The sequence below is a fragment of the Diadema antillarum genome, unplaced genomic scaffold, assembly GCF_040938485.1.
Source record: "Diadema antillarum isolate AM-2024a unplaced genomic scaffold, OU_Dant_1.0 seq00000910_RagTag, whole genome shotgun sequence".
Taxonomy (NCBI): domain Eukaryota; kingdom Metazoa; phylum Echinodermata; class Echinoidea; order Diadematoida; family Diadematidae; genus Diadema; species Diadema antillarum.
In genome coordinates this window covers 556,715-580,589 of record NW_027271766.1, presented here as the reverse complement: position 1 = coordinate 580,589, position 23,875 = coordinate 556,715, and the positions used below count along the sequence as shown (strand labels likewise).

General features: G+C 39.1%; 1 protein-coding gene across 1 annotated transcript; it reads right to left on the bottom strand.

Moving 5' to 3' along the window:
- Window positions 1-3,199: 3,199 nt before the first annotated feature.
- On the bottom strand, window positions 3,200-23,665 carry LOC139741218 (signal recognition particle subunit SRP54-like). Its single transcript, XM_071651811.1, has 14 exons — window positions 23,565-23,665; window positions 22,912-23,088; window positions 21,171-21,275; window positions 20,400-20,466; window positions 19,938-19,995; window positions 19,184-19,334; window positions 18,434-18,582; window positions 17,467-17,567; window positions 16,895-16,981; window positions 16,475-16,548; window positions 15,975-16,083; window positions 6,842-7,012; window positions 5,116-5,211; window positions 3,200-3,689 (listed from the first exon to the last, which is right to left on the bottom strand). Exons 1-14 carry the CDS (start codon window positions 23,640-23,642, stop codon window positions 3,592-3,594), a joined length of 1,521 nt encoding a protein of 506 aa, XP_071507912.1. The 5' UTR covers window positions 23,643-23,665; the 3' UTR covers window positions 3,200-3,591.
- Between the last annotated feature and the right edge of the window lie 210 nt (window positions 23,666-23,875).

Here is a 23,875-nt window from a genome sequence, read left to right as displayed (position 1 = left end):
GACCACATACTCGGTACACACGAAGAAGTTCAAACGCAACGGAGCCAAACGGATCATCATCAAATCGCCTAGCCTGTCTGTCGACTGCAAACATCTATGTTCATAAATAAGATCATACACTTGAGTTGGGATTGTTAATGTTTTGCATGAGGAAAAAAAGTTTTCTAATGGTAAATCATATCGCTCTCTTTCTTTTCTGTTACCAGAGTTAGGCATTTAATGACATTTCCCTCCATACGTTGTTGGTATTTATTGTACACGAAGAGAGCACTGCTTGATACAGAATGTTGTCACCCTGATCAAAAGCTGTGAGAGATATTAATTTGTTCCTCAAATAATGCTGTAAAATCTGTAACATTTGTTTTTACTCCTCCAATACTATTTTCCCTCCTTATTAGTGCCCTATGATCACTACTATTATCGATGTACAAATAAAACTGCGAGGACAACCAAAAAAAAATGAAATAAAATAAAAATGAAAACAATACACACACACATGCACACACACACACACACACACACACACACACACACACACACACATATACACACACATATATAATGCTTTTTAGGGGCATAGTGGGGATTACATAATTTGTTAAGGTTTTTTTATGATAATTTGGTAATTAGGGGGAATTTTATTAAAAAAAAAAAAAACATGAATGAAACAATTGATCCCATAATTGACAAATGAAACTAATAACCTAAGATATATACATGTATATATAATAGACTCACTAAAAGTATTACTGTGCACAAATAATAATATAAGTCAATGAGTCAATGCAAAGGTGGTAAGCATCGATAGCAATATTGGGTACTTTATCTACGGAAATAATGTTAAAAGTGTTTTTGAATGCCATTTGTCATCAAGCTCTTGAGAGTGAAATCCTCTCAATATCTCTCTCTCTCTTTCTCAAATAATACTGATAATAATAACAAATAGAAATTGACATGAAATTGATGGAAAGTAGAATATATAACTCAGATATATTTTTTTCTCATGCAGACATCAAAAAGAATGACATTATGAACAATCTGAGAACTAGAAAAAGAGTGAAATAATAATAGTACAGTGGTACGGACAAAATCCAAAAGTGACCTGTGTTTAACATTCATTGATTGAAGCATCCTAAAATGTGGCGTTTTCATCAACATTGTCAGGTCTCCTTCAGGTCGTAACTCACATTGCCATCAAATCTTGGGGTATAGGAACATACAGAGAACATTGATCAAAGTATAAAGGAATACGAAATACAGTGGACATTCAATTCTCTTAATACATGGTCGCCAACATTCATCCAACAAAATTAGAATTCCAAAGAGTAATCAGGGACATACTGGTGTGTTACAAGCATCTCAATGGGACATACATGATTTCCAAAATCTTGTGAGATTTTTATATTCCCTCTTCCAGACATGAAGGGGATTTTCAAGCTTTCAGGATATATCCTGCAGAATTGGGGGATCTGTAAATTTGAAGCAAGGCTTGAATAAGACTTTTCCACTATTTCCTATATGTATTTTACCCTCAGATTTTTCTCTCTCTTTTTTTTTTTTGGGGGGGGGGGTGGAAATGGAGGTTTGCAGTGAAGGGCTACTGCTTGCAGTAGACCATTGAGTCTTCAAACAGAGAAGCAAAGCCAAAGATAATATAACAAAATCATCTCCTCATTTCTTCATTTCCTTGAACTTTACTACCACTGACATGTTGCACTCCAGGCAATTGATACACAAAACTGAAACATTTGCTGTTGGTTTTGTTGTTGTTGTTGTTTTTTTTTTTGGGGGGGGGGTTGTTTGGGGGTACATTTATCTTTTTTATCATTTGCAAGGTGAATGCAAGTTTGATAGACATTTGGGGATTTTATTGGAGACTATCAAACAAGCTTACATGCAACTGAGTTCAAAGATTATGTCTCGCTCCTTAATACAGTTATGTCCTTTGACATAACACATTTGGCATTGCTTTCTCCATCAAGAAATATGTACTGAGTTATCTCCTTTTCCCCTTGTCTCTCTGTCTTTTTCTGTCCAATAACCTGCAAAGCTTTGAATATCACCTTTGGCATCTTGACTTGATAAAGTATAATCTATTAAACACAAGCTCAAGCTTGCAAACTTTTGAATTGAAGTCATGACAGATGCACAAAACAGCATATATAGTCTTGATCATTCCTATTTGTGCCATTATGGTTGTACAGATAAAAGCACATGATTATCCAACTTTCTTAAAAGCAACATGCCCCAGATTATCTCAATCACATATGACAAATACATGCAAGTCGGGTATAACAGGAGTACATCCCCAACAAAATCAAGACCTCAGAACGAAACAAAGCATGGTAACAAAACAATAACAAAAACGAACATACAAATATATCCAACACACGAATGAATGACTAGTCAGTAATGGCATGGGACTAGTAAGATCATGGGATCAGAATAAAATCTATCTTCCCTTGCACAGCCAGAATGACCACATTTCTCTTCTGGCTCACCTTCCTCTTTAGTTTGCTGTTATGTCTGCATGAGAAAATTCCCTTGCAAACAAAAAGTACCAAACATGAGGTCAGAGGAAGCAAACCGACTATGGTGTTATGGGAGCCAAATGGCTACATTTCCTTCTTTAAGTAAAAGAAAAAGAAAAGGAATAATTTCAGAGTATACGACCAAAGAATAAGGAAATCTACTTATAAGATACTTCTGGATACAAAGACCCGTGAAAAGTCCTGAAGAAGCATTCTCTGTACAAACTAACAGTAAGAAGTGTGCTCAAACACATGACTGATGTCCATGAGAGCACATAGAAAAAAAAAGCGACTAAATTCAAGTATAAAGATATCTCTGACTTGCCTTGTTATATCTTGACCTAAAGCTTTATCAATTCCAAGCCTTTGCTCCATGTATGATGGTTAATCTAAACTTATCCTCATACGCCTTGACCGTGCGAGATACACCCTGCAGCAGGTTTATTGATTGTGATATCTCACCCATTTTAATAGCATTACCTTGTTTATCAAACTGAAGGTGGGGGGGGGGGGGGGAGAATAAGGAAGCCCCCAAAGAGTAAAAATGAAATGAAGGCATCGAAACAAATCCAAAATGGGATGTGGGTTGTCAACATATTTAAGCATACAATCATTCTCACATCACATCCATTTGGACAGTGGGGAGAACCAAATATGAAAGGAATCCAAGCTTGGCATCGGGATACCAAATCTCAGCTCAAGGAGGATATACCCCTGATAATGTCTCTTTGCAATGTCTTCTAATGTCTCTCAACATTCTTGATATGGAGGAATAGAGCAGCAATGTCTCTTGTTGATGATTGACGCAGCCATTTGAAGAACGTTTGGGAAGAGATTGACTGCACGTCCTCACAGCTAGGCATGACCAGTCCTGACCTGATTAACATGTTCCTGTACTCAGCATCAGGGCATCAAGAAGAAGAGTAGATCACAGAAGGATAATGTTCCATTCAACTCAAGTTCAGTTTTCTGCCAAGGCTCTTTAGAGCTGCTTTGGCATGGCAGAGAAATATAAAGTCTGTTGATTTTAGGTATCATGGTTGGTATAGTCACAGACAGATTACTGGCCGCCACCCATCATATTACCCAAGCCCCCCATTCCGCCACCTGGTCCTTGCTGGAACTGTCGCATCATGTTCTGGAGTCCATTCATTCCTCCTGTGCAAGAAAGAATCAAGAGAGACATTCCCTCTTATTATCACAGTTTTCTAACACAGTTTGCCACTAAAACATTCACTTGATTTCTCTGCTTTTGTCTGGGCAGTATTAGCAGTGGCATCATTATGAGTACTGTAAAACCACAAACATTTGATAAGTGACACAAAAAGTGCTGATTTTTACAATAGTTAATACATTGGTAGTAACCATTGACACACAGAAACATCCATGTTTTACTACATTGATTTTGCATATTATTAGGTTTGAATGAAGATGCATCTTTGGGTAACCACGAGTATCAATGTCCAAAGTATCGAGGAATGTCGGGGTCTGGACTAAATTTGAATACAGGGCATTGCTTATTCTTCATTTGTCCCAGGGAGCATTCAGTACACATGAAAGTAAAACCTACACACACATGAGACAGAATCTAAAATGCTGAGAATGCATCCCAACTTTTTGAATCTAGTCTTCCTTCACACAGCTAATGCATGACTAGCCTGCAGCTCATCTGAGGCTTTAGTTGAGGTTTGATTCTTAGCAACAACTCGATGCTGGTATATGCTCCAACTGCAGCAATGGGATCAAAATAAAAGGCAAATTGAATTCAGGCTGGAGGAACTACAAGTTAAAATACTAATATTTGCACACTAATGTTTTGCTTGCATTGGAAAAACAACTCACAAAAATTAAAGGGAAGCTAACTGTGTTTTTAAAAGATATGCTTCAAATATTTTTTTTTCATTTGTATCATGTTCCCTACCACACCCCATCATGGTTTCATAATCTTTGATGATCTCTTTCTCTCAAATCTTTCTGGGTTTTTTTTTTTTTTTTTTTTTTTTTACAGTATTTTGCACTAAACATAATTTTCAAAAAGATCACATTTACCATTACTTCCCTAAACAGCATAGGACATTTCTGCATGGTGTACAAGACACATCTCACCAGTACGATATAAGGTAATCTAAAGTATTGCTCGTATTTTATGTACTGGCATTGTAGTTTGCTTTGCTTGTGGCAGTCAGTGGTATTCTAAGATGAGCCAAATTGGCTTACTTTTGTATGAGAGAGGTCAAGTGAAATTATAGCTTTCCGTTATTCCATGCCCCTGACAAAGTCCTAGAACACAAAGATATCCAATACTTACCTCGTCAGATGGCTACAAATAAAAAATCCTCTTCTCATATAAAACGTGTATTACTAGCTGATGACATTAACATATGCTACTATTTCAGGAATCTCAATGAAGGGGAGCAGAACTGGGAGTTGGATAGGATTCAATAAAAGATGTGTTACTGCTCTTTTTTATTATCATTATTATCAATATTCTAGCAATAGCATCTCCTCCCAACCCCACTCCTCATTCGAGGGAAGACAGCGGCATTGGTACATTGCCATGCACACATGCACACCAGTCACTCACCTAATTGCTGCAGGACTCTGGGATCCATGGCCCTGGCTATCGACTGGTTGATCTTTGCCATCTGAGCTGGGTTCACGTTCTTGGACATGTTCCCATCTACACGGTCACGGAAAAAGGAATAAAGAAACAAAAATATGGGGATTGTTTCTACTATCATGCCTCATCACTCTCCCCCGATACATGAAGATCGACAAAAATATCAATAACATGTATACTCTGAAATGAGCTACAATCAAAACTGCATTCTGTGTTCAACTCATTACTTTCCTCTGTGCTTTTTAACTGGGGGAAAATGAATAACATTCTTGCCAGGATGGTATTGAACAGTTGCAGTAACTCGGCAGAGGTGACTTCTCAGAGGGAGAAGGTGGTAGTTGCTTAACCTGATAAAGACTAGTCCTGAGTATTCGTGGGCTGGGGTAAATGGGTGTTATAGGAAAATCAGTCAGTCTTTAATGGGTTAATCATAGACTGAAACCTTTTTCTTTAAAAGATTTTAGTGAAGCACCTACTATCGTTAGTTTTATTCTACTCGTATAATTGTAGTGAACAAAAACCATGAATAGAATTTTGCTGCAAGGATCTATGACAGCAAGTTTGTGCTATCAAGAAACTCTTTATTGATGGTGTCATATACAATTTGGCATCCTTATTCTCATTGTTAGCGATTAGTAGAAACAATCACTTCTACTTCAAAACTAATCACCATAGAATCATTTTTCTGAAAAGAGTCACTGACTAGAACTGCAGCAGCATCATCTTAATACATACAATGTATATCACATCTAATGGATGGAATACAGACATACTATTGGCAATTATAAGTTATTGATACCAGTAGATCTTGCTCTACCAACATTTTGTTGTGATCTGTTTCTTTGTATGTTGTTTGTTTGCTTTTTTTGCTCCTGCATTGCATCTTGATAAAACTGATTCAAACCAGATGCTTTGCTAGGTTCACATTTTAAGCAGTGAAGGCACTGTACCTTCCTAGACACGTTCCCTACCTCAACTTTTTGCGTGACAGTTATCATTTTTTCTCTTAAACATTCTTTCATTTCTCTTCTAAAGCGTACTTCATCCCATAATAAAACAAAATACAATGCTGCATACGCTCCCTTTTAAATATTCCTTGTGTACAACTCTATACAAAGCCTTACAATGTGTCCTGAAATCATATACAAGATAACTGTTGGGAACTCTGCAATTGTGCACATGAATCTCTCCCTGCGTCATTCTCTCAAGAAGCCCACTTTGACAAAATGACCCCCATTAGACAAAGTGTGGGCGTCCAATAGCAGGAAGAAAGGACAACTGTAATTAAGCCGAACCATGACAAAGAACAGTCACATAAAGGTTTACTCAACTCCTTTGCTACATGTTTTCAAGGTACTAAACAGGGCACTATCTTTGATATAAGTTGAAGATAACTGTTGGGAACTCTGCAATTATGCAAATGAATCTTTCCCTGCCTCAGTGTCTCAAGAAGCCCACTTTGACAAAATGTCCCTCACTAGACAAAGTGTGGGCGTCCCTTAGTGGGAAGAAAGGATAACTGTAATCAAGCCAAACCATGCCAAAGAACTGTCACAAAAAAGGTCTATTCAACTCCTTTACTATGTGTTGTCAACGTACAAAACAGGGCACTATCTTTTAGAGCTCATCAAGATTTTTTTTTTTTAGTTGTTGGTGTTGTTGTTACTTCTGTCGTATGACCTCAACCAACCTTTGAAGAGTCCTTTGATGCCACCCATCTTCTTAACCATCTGGGCAAACTTCTGGTACTGCTGCAGCAACTCCTGGACCTCCCTGACCGACACCCCAGAGCCCCGGGCCACTCGTTGGATCCTGCCAGGGCAGCGCATGAAGAGTTTGGCCCCCTCCCTGCTGTCCAGCTCTGAGTGGTATTATACACACACATAAAGGCACATCACTTTCAGGGCATAACTGAACACACAGGTGAAGATTACCTCGTTATGTGTCAGCAATGATGATAAAAATAATGGTGATGATGACGGCAGATGTGTTGACAATGAATGGGATGATGATGGTGATGGTGATGATGACCACAATGATGGCAATGGTGGTGATGATGATGATGAATGCGATGGATAGCGATATCAATGGCGATGCAGGCAATGACAAAGATGGAGATGATATGGATGATGATAATGGTGATAACGTTGATGGTGGCAATTAGGACGACAATGGTGACGATAATGATTGCGGTGTTCTGAATGATGGTGATGATGGATAAACTGCAATAACTGGAGCGATGATGGCAATGACTTGAATGTTGATCATACTGATGATGATGATGGTGATTCGGATAATGACAATGGGGATGATGGTTATGATGATGATTAGAATGGTGATGGTCATATGATGATGATGGTGTTAACAGGAAAGAGGCAAATGGTGATGATGTTGATGATGATAATGGCAATAACTAGAATGATGATATGCGCGATAACTGGAATGTGATCATAGAGATGATGCTGGCGATTGGGATAATGACAACGGGGATGATGATAATGGTAATGATTGATATGATGATGGTCACATGATGATAATGATAATCAAAGAGATTGGGGTAATGATAACGGCAATGATGGTGAAGACTAGAATGATGATGACTACGATGACTGGCGTGATAAGAGTGATAATGATCATGGTCACGCCTGGGATGATGATAATAGTGATGACGATGATGGATATAACTGGAAATGTGATGTGATATTGGCGATGAGAATGATGGTGATGACTAGAATGATGATGGTGATGATGATGATGATGATGATGATGACAGCAAAGATAATGATGATGGCCATGATGATGATGATGGCCATGACGATGATAAGCAGATCCTCTCACTGATGAAAAAATGCTGAAGCAGCAGACAACTGAAAACCTATATGAACACATCTATGACTTCCTTTGAGGTCACAAGTAGGACTTCATGAAAGTACACACTCCATGGTCAATCTGCAAATTACTGACTGTAAACCAGGTTTCAGTGCCTTAATGGCCATTAAAAGGGCATAGTACCGTTTTTTTATTTTTTTATATGTTGTTCTTTTAATTCTAAAAGACCCAGTGGTGCAAACAGAATCAAAATTTCACAACGATTTAGTTCGTAATTTCATTTTAAAAATGGAACTTTTTGGGTGAGAATTATGCTAATGAGCTGACGAGCCCGGATGTCGTGATGTCACAGGTGCCAAATATATCACTGATTACAAGCCCTCACATACACGTGCGTTAAATCGTGCCGAGTAGCAGACGACGCTTAGGCCCAATTTAGCTAGCAGGCGGCACTTGTGTACTGTCCTATCCATGCAGCAGTGTCTCAAATTTTGCTGAACCAAATCGCACCAAAATTACAGGACATACTTCTAAGCATATTTCAAAATACTGTATTATATTTGAATGAAATCGGTAATCGAGAAGTATCAATATTGACGCCAATTTTCAAATTGTCACTCAAAAAAAAAAGTAACTCTTCGCGAGAGATCTTGGTAAACGCGACATGCACAATCTAGAACTAAAGTTAGCCGACTAGTACTGTGCGAACGGGGAATTTACGCGGGAACTAAACTAAAAAATGTCATGATTTTGGCGATTTGTGTGATTTACGAACTATATTTGTCATTCAACTTAACTCAAATAATTTATAAATTGATTTTGTGCTCCCGATTACTTGAAAAATTTGTCTCATGATATTAGATGGCTAACTTCAGTCTGTGCGTGCGCAGGCAGGTAGGGCTACTACGCCGCGATCACTCTTGTTAAGTCGTACAGAGCAGATTATTTTTAGCGACGACAGGAAAGTCGACAACTTCACTTATGCTTCCCGACTTGCGATTTGGTTCCAATTAGCATGAGCAAGTGGACATGAGTCATAAAATATTTCTTGTGATTTTGGTGCAATATGGTTAAGTGAATTTTGAGATATCTACATGGATACGGAAGTACTCTAGCACTATACCTACACCAGCGCTTGGATCGCGAAGCGGCGGGACTGTTTGTATCTACGTGGTCAGGCCACTCTTGCGAGGTATGGGTCCTACTAAAACTAGATCCAGTCCTTGGTGTTAATATGACTACCATGGGATTTATCTCGACTACAAAAACATTGAAAATCCATAAAGCAGATACCTTACCTGCAAAATTCAGCACAGAAACAACAGGGCCTACACCACAAGGGCCTAGATCTAGCGGCAATGCTAGACCTTGGAGTCTGGACTTTCGTTTGGACTTCCTTCAAGTTCTGGCAGCAGGGGTATGTACTAGTATAACGTTTACGCTGTGCCTATTATTAGCGCTGTGCACACAGCTGTCGGCGGGGCAGTGTAGGGGCCTACTCATCAAGACTTGAACTGCCACGTAGAATCTTCTCGGTCCTTGACTGCTCACTAGTCCTAGTCCTAGTTCTAGTCTAGAGTCTATGTGTACTGGGTAACTAGGCGTAAACCGTGATTGCCGTTGACTGTTTTTTGGATTTAGATTTTAAGAATCACTCGGTCCTCATCTTCGTTAGATAGTTTGAACTGTCAAACCATTATCGCTCATAATGCATAGTTAGTGCAACGTTACTTACACACAGTTTTCTATGGGCAGCACGTTCGGACAATGATACCAATTTCATTTTGCATAACTGGAATATTCCCCACAAATTTTATCTAAATAAAAAGCTTTTGAAGAAATTCCTTTTAAAAATTAATAAATATTGTTTAACATGTTTATTTCAGCTCCATATTGCAATTTTACTAAATAACAGTTTTTGCAGTACTTCGTGTGAGATTTCATCAGTAAATTGACATGTGTAGTTTGTTTTGCTAAAGTCGCAGGTTGGCACCTGTGACGTATGTCAAATTGTGTGGATCGTTCCTTGGCTCGCTCATTTTCATTTTTTTCAAAAAATCATTACAGGCTTATCCTGGGTTTTAGAATCCTCTCTTTCCAGTTGTAGGCATCAAAAATGTAGATTAGAATTATCAGACACTTAGAAAATGTCAGCACAGGCTTCTCTTAAGAAACAATCTTTAGTATTCTGCTCAGAATTGGATGCATCTGAAGTATTACCATGTTATGTCAAGAAGCATCACCTATGCCAGTGATGAGTGAGGACAGTCTGAGTGGACATGAAAAAAAAAAATTGACCTCAGTATACGTCATGGTAAAATCTCCATGACTGAATCTCTAATAAGAGATGCTGCACCAATCAGAAAGAGGAGCTTGGAGTTAGTAATTATTGGCAAGAGCCCTCATGTGCCTGACATTATTGAGGGGGACATTCCAGAGATACACACTTATCCAGTCTGCAAAGGGCAACTATTAAATGAGCGTGTCACAGAGCTGTCTGAGGTAGTATCACATGTAACACTCTGGGAGCAAAACCTTTCATGACTAGCCCTATTATATCAAACACTACTGCACCAAATTCACATGGTTGACAAAACCAATTAGAACAGTGTACCATATTTAGATTTTCTTTTTTTGTACACATTGAAAACAAATTGATAACTACAGCACTCGGCCGGAGGACACGATCGAGCACATGTTTCCCCCGAACCCACCCCCCCCCCCCATACCCCATTTGGATGATTTTTTTTTTAAGGCTAAACTGTTGAATAATATGGCAACTGGGAACCAATGTTTGCACTTTGGGTGTTTTTCAGTTGTTTTCACAGAATTTACCTTGTGCCACTACAGGTTATTGGTACGAGTCTTCAAATACACTGGGTTATGATCACTGTAATGAGGCTGGTATGGCATAAGAAATATGACATGGCATTCCATAAAAGTCTAGACAATGAGGGCGCTCTCCATAAAACTTTTGTTACCCAGAATAACCCCCATAAACCTCCACAGCAAGTTTGAATGGTATCCTACAAGAAATGTGGCTGATAGAGCATATACAAGAAATGTGACATGGCATCCAAATCGAACACTGAGGGCATCATCACCACAAACTGTTGTGTCCTACTATAAAATGACCACTCATACACCTCCTTCCCAAGTGTGCATAAATCCAGTGAGTAACAATCAAGTTATAGCATAAATAAGCATTTTTGCAAATTTTGTCCTGATCAGGGTGACCTATGACCCTGTAAAAGGTGGAACAGTGGGGGCAGCAGTATCAATATGTAAAGGTGTCTAGATTGGACTATAATATGTTAACATACCAAATTTGGAGAAAAAAAAAAATCAGTCAAGAAACACAGCCAGGATCTTACACACAAGCACACCCTGAAATATTTACCACTTTGTGTATAAAGACGGAACAAGCGAGGGCGCAACCACCAAAAACAATAGGCATCTTCATTTCACTATAATGCACCTTTTTGCCAAATTTGAAGAAAATCTGATAAGAAATGTGGCTAATAGAGCGCACACAAGAAATGTGACATGGCATCCAAGTCAGAACACTGAGGGTGCCGTCACCACAAACTGTTGTGTCCTTCATGTAGAATGACCACCAATACACCTCCTCAGCAAGTCTGAATAAAATCCGTTGAGTAACAATCAAGTTATTGCATAAATAAGCACTTTTGCAAATTTTGACATGATCAGGGTGACCTTTGAGCCTGTAAAAGGTGGAACAGTGAGGGCAGCATTATTATTAGGTATAGGTGTATAGATTTGACTATGATACATTCACATACCAAATTTGAAAAGAATCGGTCAAGAAACAAGGCCAGCGTTGCACACACAAGCAGACCCTGTTAAATGTGCCTTTTCATGTATAAAGACGGAACAAGCCAGGGCGCCATCACCAAAAACTATAGGCGTCTTCGTTTTACCATAACACACTTTCATGCCAAATTTGAAGATGATCTAAGAAGAACTGCAGCCAGTAGAGCTCTCACAAGAAAATCTCTGCGGCAGACGCGGGCGTGGCGGTGCAAAGAGGCTAAATCCATAGTATCCTCCGAACTCTGTTCGGGGGATACAAAAATCCATAGTACCCTCCGTACTCTGTTCGGGGGATACAATTAGGCAAAGCTAGCTGAGAATGGTGTATAATACCACATTAAAGGACAAGTTCACCCCAAAAATATGTATGTGTGAATTGAGTGAATGCAGCAATATTAGTACAACATATTCATGAAAGTTTGAAAAAAAATCGGACAATATGTTCAAACGTTTTAAATTCTCAAAGTTTCTATGTAGTCATTGCTGGACTACTACAGTTTGAGATGTACAATATATCAAAAGAAAATATGATTAGAATTCCATAAAATTTCATTTTTAAAATGAGAAGTACATATTCCCTTTACTTTGTTACTGACACATGATAAGGGTAACATCATTCCCCCTGCTTTCAGAAAGAGGTAAGTCAAGTGCTCTTTCAAATAGCCATAAATATGAAAATGTGTTGAATTCTGTTCATACTTTCTTTATATCGCTGGACATATGTGACAACACAGACTGTAGAAGTCTGTAGCAGTGATGGCTGCACTGAAAGTGTAAAAAATCCATAACTTTTGAGCCCATTGTCCAATTTTCCTCAAACTTTCACTGCTGTGTTCTACTAATATTACTGCATTTACTCAATCCATACATATACTTGTGTAAGCTTGTCAATTGTAAAGTACATACCAAAGAACATTTATTACCTCTGCTGCCAAAGAGGTTATGTTTTTGTTGGTGACGGTTTGTTTGTCTGTTTGCAAAATAACTCAAAAAGATGTGAACAGCTGTCGATGAATCTTACAGGATAAGGTGATAATGTTACATGGAACAGTTGATTACATTTTGTTTTGAAGTTTACTGTTTTGAAGGATTTTTTAATCTTTTGGCAAATATGGCCAATGAACTTGGGAGTTTAAGCCACAAGCGTATTTGAGGTTTGCATACACGCACTAAAGCGCGTGCTCTGCTCAAGGCACCGCCCAGCAGGAAGCTGATGAGGTAAAATGGATGAATTTCAGTATGGATACCAATTGAAATGAGCTGCTTGGTGGAGGTCTGTGCTCTCCAAGTGTTTTTCTAATTGTTATAGGAACTCTGGCTTTGTGGAACTTGTGGAACATTAATGGCTTCTCAAAAACAAAAACAGTTTCATCCATCTGATGGCAGGTTTTCAGTTTATGAAACCAAGTGACATAATTGCAGGAAATATGGGTATCCTTAGTGTATCATTAATACCACTTAGCCTTGTACTCTAAAAAAGTTTGACAGAATGCATTCGTGGAAAAAGACATCAACTCCTGTTTTGGAAATATCCTTTGAATCAACTAAACAACTTCTTTGCATATGCTCAGTACAGAATAGTGGCCTCAAACCCTCCTCACTTCAAATCTTGATGAGTAGCTAGTACCATAGTAATTACATTGCTAGATTTCTGACGGTTGACAATCAAATGATTGTGATTTTTTGGATTTATAGTACACTGTCACTAATAAAGGAAGCGCTTGAGAGCTTCATGAGTATGCTACCACCTAACAGACAACTGGAAGTCCCCTCCGTACAACTCTGCAATGAAGACAAGCACCTTAGGACATAACTGCCACTGTTAGTAGACTTGAACCAGAGACCTCAAGATTGAGAGACTGTGGTGTTATCCACTGAGCTACACCATAGACAGCAGATCCTCATGAAATGATGTGCAGATGTATAACTATGATTTCTACTCTGGTGACTGTAACAAACTTATCTGAACTAATCACATGGTATTACATACTGGTATTAGTGGTAAGACAAACCTGAGAGAGAGAGAGGTGAAGTTTTGACAACATTGTCTAAACATTGTCTGACATCGGAGTCTGGAGAGATATCACTGTTTCAGAAACACATACATTTGTAACAAGAGACCCGCGGGTCTAGCGCTCACCTGAGTATCGCAAGTTCATCTTTCACGCAGTCACTAATCTAAATTATTCACAGCTCTACCAAAATTTGATCAGGCATTCTCAAGTAGAAGATGAAACTGTACAATAAGGGCCCAAATTTTTTAAGATTCCTTAATTTGGGGGGGGGGGGGGGGGATTGGGGCCCCCTGGGGCCCTCTGGGTGGGGCATGGTGCCCATTTTTATAAATTGAGATCCTGACCCCCTAGGGATGCTACCTGCCAAGTTTGATGAAAATACATCATGAGGTTTTCAGGAAGAAGATGAAAATGTACAATTCAGGTCCCCATTTGGACCTTCCAAACCAACCCCCCCCCCCCCCCCCCCCCCCCCCGCTCCCAAGAGGGGCACCCCTTGATCTCCTATGAACAAACTTGAAAATACAGTCATTAATGTACTCACTCATAGTATTATCTTACCTCTATAACTTCTGATTCTAGAGAAGATTTTTAAAGATCCCTTCATTTTGGGGGTTTGGGGCCCCCCTGGGGGCCCCTGGGTGGGGAATGGTGCCCATTTTAAGAAATTGAAATCCTAACTCCCTAGGGATGCTACCTGCCAAGTTTGGTGAAAATGGGTCATGGGGTTCTCAAGAAGAAGATAAAAATGTACAATTTAGGCCCCATTAGGACCCCTCCTCACCCCCCTCCCCTGGGTCCCAAGGGGGGCACCCCTGATTCTGCCATGAACAAACTTGAAACTACAGTCATCAATGTACAAACTCATAGTATTAACTTAGCTCTATCACTTCTGGTTCTGGAGAAGAAGAATTTTACAGATTCCTTAAGTTTGGGGCGTTTGGGCCCCCTGGGGGCCCCCTGGGTGGGGCATGGTGCCCATTTTAACAAATTGAGTTCCTAACCCCCTAGGGATGCTACCTGCCAAGTTTGGTGAAAATGGGTAATGGGGTTCTCAAGAAGAAGATGAAAATGTACAATTTAGGCCCCATTAGAACCCCTCCCCACCCCCCTCCCCTGGGTCCCAAGGGGGGCACCCCTAATTTTGCCATGAACAAACTTGAAACTACAGTCATCAATGTACTAACTCATAGTATTAACTTAGCTCTATCACTTCTGGTTCTAGAGAAGAAGATTTTTACAGATTCCTTAATTTTGAGGGGTTTGGGCCCCCCTGGGGGCCCCCTGGGTGGGGCATGGTGCCCATTTTAACAAATTGAGTTCCTAACCCCCTAGGGATGCTACCTGCCAAGTTTGATGAAAATCGGTCTTGGGGTTTTCAAGAAGAAGATGAAAATGTAAAAAGTTTACGCACGACGCACGACGGACGACGCACGACGGACGACGGACGACGGACGACGGACGACGCACGACGCACGACGCACGACGCACGACGGACGCCGGACGAAGGGCGATCGCAATAGCTCACTTGAGCCTTTGGCTCAGGTGAGCTAAAAATCCTGACGTTCTTAATGTCTATTGGATCTAAATCAAACTGTTGTTGTTCTGTTTTGCTGATTGCACTCAAGTTCAAATGTATCTTTTTGTTTATTGCAATCAACCAAAAATGGGTTGAAAGTCACTTTGAGGGACTGCAGTCGATTGCCAAGTTTTGTGTTAATAGTGGGTACTGTAAAACACAATATTTTCACAGCAAGAAATTTTCGCGAGTCGCCTCTAACATTCAATGCATATAGTGTGGACAAGAACTTTTGCGTGCATTTTAATTTTGCGAATCTTGGCTCTCGTGAAATTCGCAAATCTAAAATGCACACGAACATTCGTTATACAGTACACTGCTACAACAGATCATGCAGATAGTACTAGTATGACATGACATACATATACACTGTAAATGATATATCTGTCTTTAAGTATGTACATATTATCTAATATGGTGTATGTATGTATATATGTGTGTTTACACATTCATATGTATGAATGCATGGATATGTATGTACAAAGTTGAATGTGTGTATGCATGTGTTTATGCATGCATTCCCATGTGCATGTAGCAACAATCTAGACATCACCACTTCTGCTCACCTTCATCATTCATGCTGTCCATCATTGTCATCAGCTTCTTGAGCCGCGCCATAGACTCCTGCTCGTTGCCCTTGGTCATGAAGTCACTGCTGAATCCTGGAATCATACCCTGTACAGAAGGGTCCAGTCAAAGACAAACGTCACTGCGTGAAGAACTTTTCCACTGATAGCACTCATAACGTTAAGCATACGAAGGGTACAACACAGTTACACTGTGGGACGTCTCTATGCTCTCGAAAGAGACATAATACAAATCAATGGTCTACATTTTGATCGTGGACACACAAAAAAGAGACAACAAAGCAGCTACTGGTTTTTGAGAAACGGAAGTCTTTGAAAGAGTCGGATATACTAATTATGCTGCTGACAATTCCTCACAGAGTCTGCTAAGTTCTTCACAAATTCAGCAGAGGGAGCACAACAGGATCTGGATCCCTGAGATCCTGTATTCACCTGGACTAAAACCAAAGGACCAAATCCTATTATATGTGACAACTTACCATAATTTGTCCGAAAGGTCCCATCTTCATAATGTTCTGAAACTGCTCATACATGTCCCGCAGGGTGAATTCACCTGTGTAACGGTAAAGACAGCAACATCAATTAGTAATCGCACAGGTTACTCCGATATTTTGTTTTAGCTTAAACTCCAATTCTCGAGCACTCACAGCTGTAGTGTGTTCTTACAGATGAGTAAACAACATGAAATTGCTAACCCTCACGAAAGTTTTGGAAGAGGTGTATATCTGTAGATCTCTGTCAACTTATCATCACATATTCCCAGGTAAATCACACACAAGACATTGGCAAATTCGAGCAAAAACTTCATAAACACAATACTGCATCTAAAATAGTAATGTCATTCAATATAATAAAATATTTCCAAGGGGTATCTCCTTATATTGACAGGATGGTCTTACCATGCTTGAGCTTGTTGATGAGTTCCTCATTTTCATCCAGGTTGAGTTCACTGACCTTGTCAATCAAACCTTCAATGTCCCCCATACCTGTCAAACAAAGAGGGCAAAACTATGAGACACTCATCACATGAAATATAACTGCAACCATGCAAATATAGTCAAGCAACCACACAATCATATCATGACAACATGACAGACGTATGGAAATTTGTCAATCAGCTGCAATAAAACCAACTCAACGCAATAATGTCATTGATTTGAATGACAGGGTAGATTATAATTTTTCTTCACTACAAGTCACCTTTTTATGCTATTCTTATGATGAGAATCGGCTATTACAAAATAATTGCTACATCTAGCTGAATCTTTCCACCAAAGAATAACCTAACCTCCTTGTTACACCAAAAAACCACTGGATTACAATCAAAATCACAGATGATGACGATGATGATAAGATATTTTTCCTTCTCCCATTTCATCAGGATCTGCAAGGACAACAGACTTTTGTTTGTGGCATATTAAGGTCTGAGAGGTAGAAAACCATGGCACAGAGCAAAAACAATCCTCTTTACCGAGAAGTTTGCTGATGAAGGGCTTCGTCTTGAACGGCTCAAAATCATCTATGTGTTCACCGGTTCCAATGAAGATCACTGGACTCTTAGTGGCTGCAACACTAGGGGGCAAATGAGCATATGTATTCACGTAAACAGGTATATCTATCTCTACATATCTCGCTCTCCATCTCTCTTTCTCTCTTTATGTACACATCAGGAATTTTAGGATACAACAAAAATCTCCAAAGAAAAAAAAAAAATAAAAAAATAAAAAAATTTTTATACCCATCTCAAAATTCAGTAAATTAATTGCCCACTGCCACTTTTATTTGTGTGTGTGTCTTTGCGTGTGTAGGAAGGTGTTATGTGTGTGAGAAATTCATGTTGATCCCTGCCATGTTCATATAATTCCTGCAGTACGCTACACTGCAACCAAATATCTACTGATAAGATGAAATCTATTACTTTCTTTGGGAAGGACAGGTTGTCATTATCAGAAAACTGCCAAGTGCTAAATACAGAGTAGCTAAAGCATTCTTCACACTTGGGGCCTGTTGTATCAAAACATTTTTCCATCAGAAAACCCAAGTTACTTTTAACAGTCTTTTCCTGTGTTTAATCAAAGGAAGGATGATATTATCCTGAGTTTTCATTGGGAAAATTTTTGTTTGTTTGTAACAGACACCTGGTATTTCAAAATCATACTCACATTGGAATGTTTCAGTGGTATCATGCACCACTCAATGCTTTACAAAAAACAACAAATAAATAAAATGTTTTCATCAGCACTAAATATTCTTTTAAACATGGAGATTCAACTAGAAACTGTTCACCAAGCAAGAGCAGAATACACAATTCATTAACTCAACTGCACTCGCTGACAACTTTTGGCAGATTTGTTATTGTTTTATTTTTAATTCTCCTTTCTAGTAACCCTAATGAGGTCTCACAGATCGTCTCAAGCTGGGTAAACCAAGGCACTTACGCACTGAGGGCTCCTCCACCCTTGGCATGGCCGTCCAGCTTGGTGATGATGACCGACGCCACGTCCACTTTCTCCTTGAAGGCCTTGGCCTGGCTCTCACAGGCTTGACCAATGGAGGCATCCATGACGAAAATAATGTTGTCAGGATTCTGTGGTGGATCAGGGATGCAAAGTTTGTTCACATATGATCATATCAAAGGAGCCCTACAATCTTCTTTGAAAAGTTTAACCATTGCAGCACGTTGGGAGCAACTGGGTACAGGCTCTCTCTGAACATGCCAGAGTTAAAAAGTTTTGGATTTCATTTGATGACATCATTCATAACTCAACTCGCGTATTTGCTCTTTAGTCCTCAAGTACGCCTTCGTTCACATCAATATCAAGCCATGCGAGTAAATACATGATTGGTGATGATTTAAATCTCCTGAAAACTGACAAAAGAACTGAACCTGTGAGCAGAGCTACTGCAAAAATGTTATAACTGTAGCCACAGCTACAGAAAAGCAAAGAGATCAGAAGAAGACATTGAGTCCCTTTAAATATGATATTAGATAATCTGTTTTGAAAACATAAATCTCAAACGACAGCCCGGTGAATGCCAGTTTTCCTATGCAAAAGCTCCCAAATTTGTCTTGTAGCAGCTATCACTACTTGTAGCGCTATTGAATCATTGCTAAAACAAAAGAAAATGGTATCAAATCTAGTCAGAGGACACACCCAAAAGCAAAATAAAAGTGAGCTCAAACTTACCACAGCATTGGAGACCTGCAACATTTCCTCAAAGAGGGAATCCTCCTGTTTGTGCCTGCCACTGGTGTCAACGATGATGATATCAAAGTTCTCCTTTTTGAACTTGTCCACACCATCCGCTGCTATGATGACGGGATCAACCTCTGTGTAGCTGAGTATAAAATCATGACAATTACGGCTCGTGTCATCACAACTCAGCAGAAATTGGCAATCAAGCATTGACATTACACAAAGTTTAGCATCTCATTACATCACGTCTTTAAGACACATAACATGGATCTTGGAATTACTACCAAACTTAAGTCAATAATGGACACTTACTCAGAGAATTGCAAGGCAGTATTACAACATAAAACACTAGACTTCAGGATGTATTTCCTTTGAGTAGGGCAACTGTTTTGGGGCAATATATGTAAGTATACTCACATGTCTATGTTCAATAAAGTTCACTAGGTTAAAGAAGGACATGTTCTCTTCAATCCACAAGCAAAGACATGAAGTACATCCTCATCAGATAAAACCGCAATAAAAACGTGAGATTTCAGTCCTAATTACTCCCACCCGCCCCCCTTTCCCACTTTTGTAACTTCTTTCATTTGAATACAAAGCTCTGAAGAGGGAAGATTTTGGTAAATTACTGCTTGTGTCTTGAAAACTTTGATGTAGAGAAAGAGATCATGGTTTTGCTGCATTGGCAGTGTTAGATGTGGAAGTAATATAACCTACCATGCAAAATGCTTATTGTATTACATACCTTCCATAGAATGGTATCCTTGCTTTGGTTGCATTCTGTTTTAACTGATCGAAGGCACCTGTGTTAAAAAAGGAAATAATTAATAACAATATGTTATATATATAAATGTAGATATAGCAGCATCCATTGATCTTCCATGCAAAAGTGAATTGCATGCAGTTGTTAGAAATACTACTGTTAGGACACGAATTGATCAATCATCACGTAACATTCTAAATATCCACTCTTGAAGAAGGAGGGTGCTTGATCATTTGTTTTGGGTAGAGTCATGTACTAAGATTAAAATCATTTTACACCTTTGATCTCAAAAAACTCCAAGAGAACTTATTATCCAGACAAATCGCATCAGACAAGTTTCTTGGTTGACACTTTCGATACATTGTAAGCAAATTCCAAGTGGGGGAAGATGAATTTTGAGCCCTTCTGAGAACTATGTTTTATACACCTTTTAAAAACACTTACCAGCTCGGAATGTGTCAGCACAGATTAGACAGGCTTTCCAGCCTTTCTTCTGATAGTAGTAGGCAAGCTGTCAGAAGAGAAATAATAGTTCCTCACATGAATCATTTCCTTCTTGAATAATTCAATCCAACTTCCTTGACAGGAATCCTAATTCATCAAACATTTGTGGTGCTAAAATAGAAGCTTTTTTTTAGGCCTTTTTTTTTCTTAATGAAAATCACAATGAAATAACTGCACCCTAGAGAAAATATACAACATGCCTATTGAAGAACATGAATTAGTGGCAGGTCAAAAGGTACATTTTAAGCCATGGTTTAACATTTAACTATCCTCAGTAATTCTACATTTTATCACTTGACATATCTGCCTATATTTTAGTAGCGAGTCAAAAGGTTAATTTTCAGCCATGGTTTGACATCTAACAATCCGCAGTAATTCTACATTTTATCACTGACATATCTGCTTATTAAAGAACATGAGTTAGAAGCAGGTCAAAGGGTATATTCTAAACCATGGTTTGACATTCAAACCATCCTCTGTAATTCTACATTTTATCACTGACATATCAAGGTTCATAGAGACAACTGGTGGACTTTGGGTGGAGAGGGAGAGAAGACAGGTTGCATTTACACACTTTCTCCATGAAATACACACAGTTTTAGTGACAGTTACCTTCTAAAATGGCTTTATACAATTTTCTGTATCCTACTTTGCTAAGATTGACCAAAAAAAAAAAATGAAGCCTTTTGAGAATTAGAGAGTGTAACCTACCTTTGTGCAAGTTGTTGTCTTTCCACTTCCCTGCAGGCCAACAAACATAACAATGTTGGGTTTGCCCTTGATTGGTGTCCACACTTTCACTCCAGGATCAACAAGCTGGAAAATTAAAACCATGATTTGGCAGGAAACTGGTTAAAGATTACTTTAAGAAGCAACATTTCACAAAAGTGTATAGAAGAGCCTGAAAGCATTCAACCTCACATTAGCGTTTGTGAATTGAACAAGGAAAAGTAGAAATTACGCGGTGCGTAACATATGTCCCCGCCGGAAGTAGCATTTTGTAACAAAATGTGCAATATAGGTAAAAAATCAAGGTCAAAGGTCAAAGAAGTCAAAGGTCAAAATTCTGTGTAGAAGTTTTGAAGCCCTCACCTAGTGCCATCACATAAAGCAAATGGAATCGAAATTGGGTTAGAAATGGCGAAGGAGTAGCATTTTGTAGCCAATGTACAATATAGGTCAAAAATCAAGGTCAAAGGTCAACGAAGACAAAGGTCAAAATTCTGTGTAAAAGTTTTGAAGCCCTCACCTAGTGCTATCACATAAAGCAAACGGAATCGAAATCGGGTTAGAAATGGCGCAGGAGTAGCATTTTGTAGCAAAATGCACAATATAGGTCAAAAATCAAGGTCAAAGGTCAAAGAAGTCAAAGGTCAAAATTCTGTGTAGAAGTTTTGAAGCCCTCAACTAGCGCCATCATATAAAGCAAACGGAATCGAAATCGGGTTAAAAATGGCGAAGGAGTAGCATTTCGTAGCAAAATGTACAATATAGGTCAAAAATCAAGGTCAAAGGTCAAAGAAGTCAAAGGTCAAAATTCTGTGTAGAAGTTTTGAAGCCCTCACCTAGTGCCATCACATAAAGCAAACGGAATCGAAATCGGGTTAGAAATGGCGAAGGAGTAGCATTTTGTAGCAAAATGTACAATATAGGTCAAAAAATCAAGGTCAAAGGTCAAAGAAGTCAAAGGTCAAAATTCTGTGTAGAAGTTTTGAAGCCCTCACCTAGTGCCATCACATAAAGCAAACGGAATCGAAATCGGGTTAGAAATGGCGAAGGAGTAGCATTTTGTAGCAAAATGTACAATATAGGTCAAAGGTCAAGGTCAAAGGTCACGACTGAAATTCTGTGTAGAAGTTTCAAAGCTCCCATGTAGTGCTATCATATAAAGCAAACAGAATCAAAATTGGCTCATAAATGACAGAGAAGTAGCAAATTGAAGATTTTGATCACACACGGACGCACACACGGACACACGGACGGACACACGGACGGACGGACACACGGACGGACGGACACACGGACACACACACGTACGGAGCCCGTTTCATAGTCCCCTGCTCGAACTCGTTCGGCGGGGACAATTAGTAGTATACCATGCATCGCAACCTCTGTCTGTCAGTGCTTACATAAAACAAAAACAAAAACAAATAAAGATGCAGCTTGCAAAGAATCTAATCTCTTCCTATTGTATTCTGACATTTTCAATTTTCCACTGCAGCTGAAACAGCCATGTCACCAAAGCAAATGTTTACTTGATATTCAATCGAATTTTCCATACAACTCAAGGCGTGCGTCTGCTATGATATATGTCAAGTAATTTTAGAATGCAGTTGTCCAGTATACACTCTAAATCTCCTGTTGAAATACAAAAAACGGTTAAAACACAACAGTCATTATAAAGGTGACGTGAGGCTCTCACACTATGTAAAGAGTGACAGCACTCTCTTACTTTGACAAGTTCCTTGAAGACAGCAGTCTGGATCATTTTGCGCTTGTTGAGGCCAGCTGCCATTTCGTCAAAGTCAATGACGGACTTGACGTTTTCCTTGAGTCTCTTGACGAGACGGACATTGACGTCCGCTTCGAGCAGGGCTCTGCAGACCTCATTGAGCATAGAGTTGAGTACCTAGAGCAGGCAAAGGTCAAATGATTTCTTGTTAGATACTATGGACACAAAAACTTCTTTTCCCAGCCCTTGAGTATAAAAGCAGTTCTAAAACAACCACTAAGAAACATGTAGATGAATATTAAAAGGAGAGGTACATGAAAGTGAAAAATAATCTCCAGTGGGGAAAACAGGAGGTAACACAAAAAAGGTAATGTGGAACACTCATGGTTATACAGGGATAAAACTGTCATAGGGGGCCTACAGTACTGAAACCTAGGCACAAAATATTCACCTGAAAAATAGCACAGTGATGTGTAGATCGCTAGATAAATAGATAGTGTGAATAAAAATCTTCTAGTAGCAAAATCAAAACTATTCAAAGCACTGTCTTTGTTCCCCTTTCAAACTAAGTTTACTGAATTAGATTAAAATCACATTCCATAGTTCCTTTACAGTATATCAACAGGCCTCTTAAAAACCATGTAAATACTTACATCTTCATCAATTATTGTTGCATTGCTGAGCGACTTCAGCGCCGACGTAATTTTTCTACCTAGGTCTGCTAGCACCATCTTGCTTCAGGGTTCAACCTCTGCTGAGAGGTCTACAAGTTACTGTATATGACTCTTGAGTTGGAGAGTGTCTTGCTATATTCTCAGCAGTGGATCCACTTCTTCGGCTGTTGATGTTGTTTACCGTTCCTTAAAATATGGAGAGGAGTTTGTCTGGGAAACTATTTCATCCTGCAAAAGGAAAGATAACACAATGAGGGAAATATATCAAAATCAATGCAGCAAAGTGGACA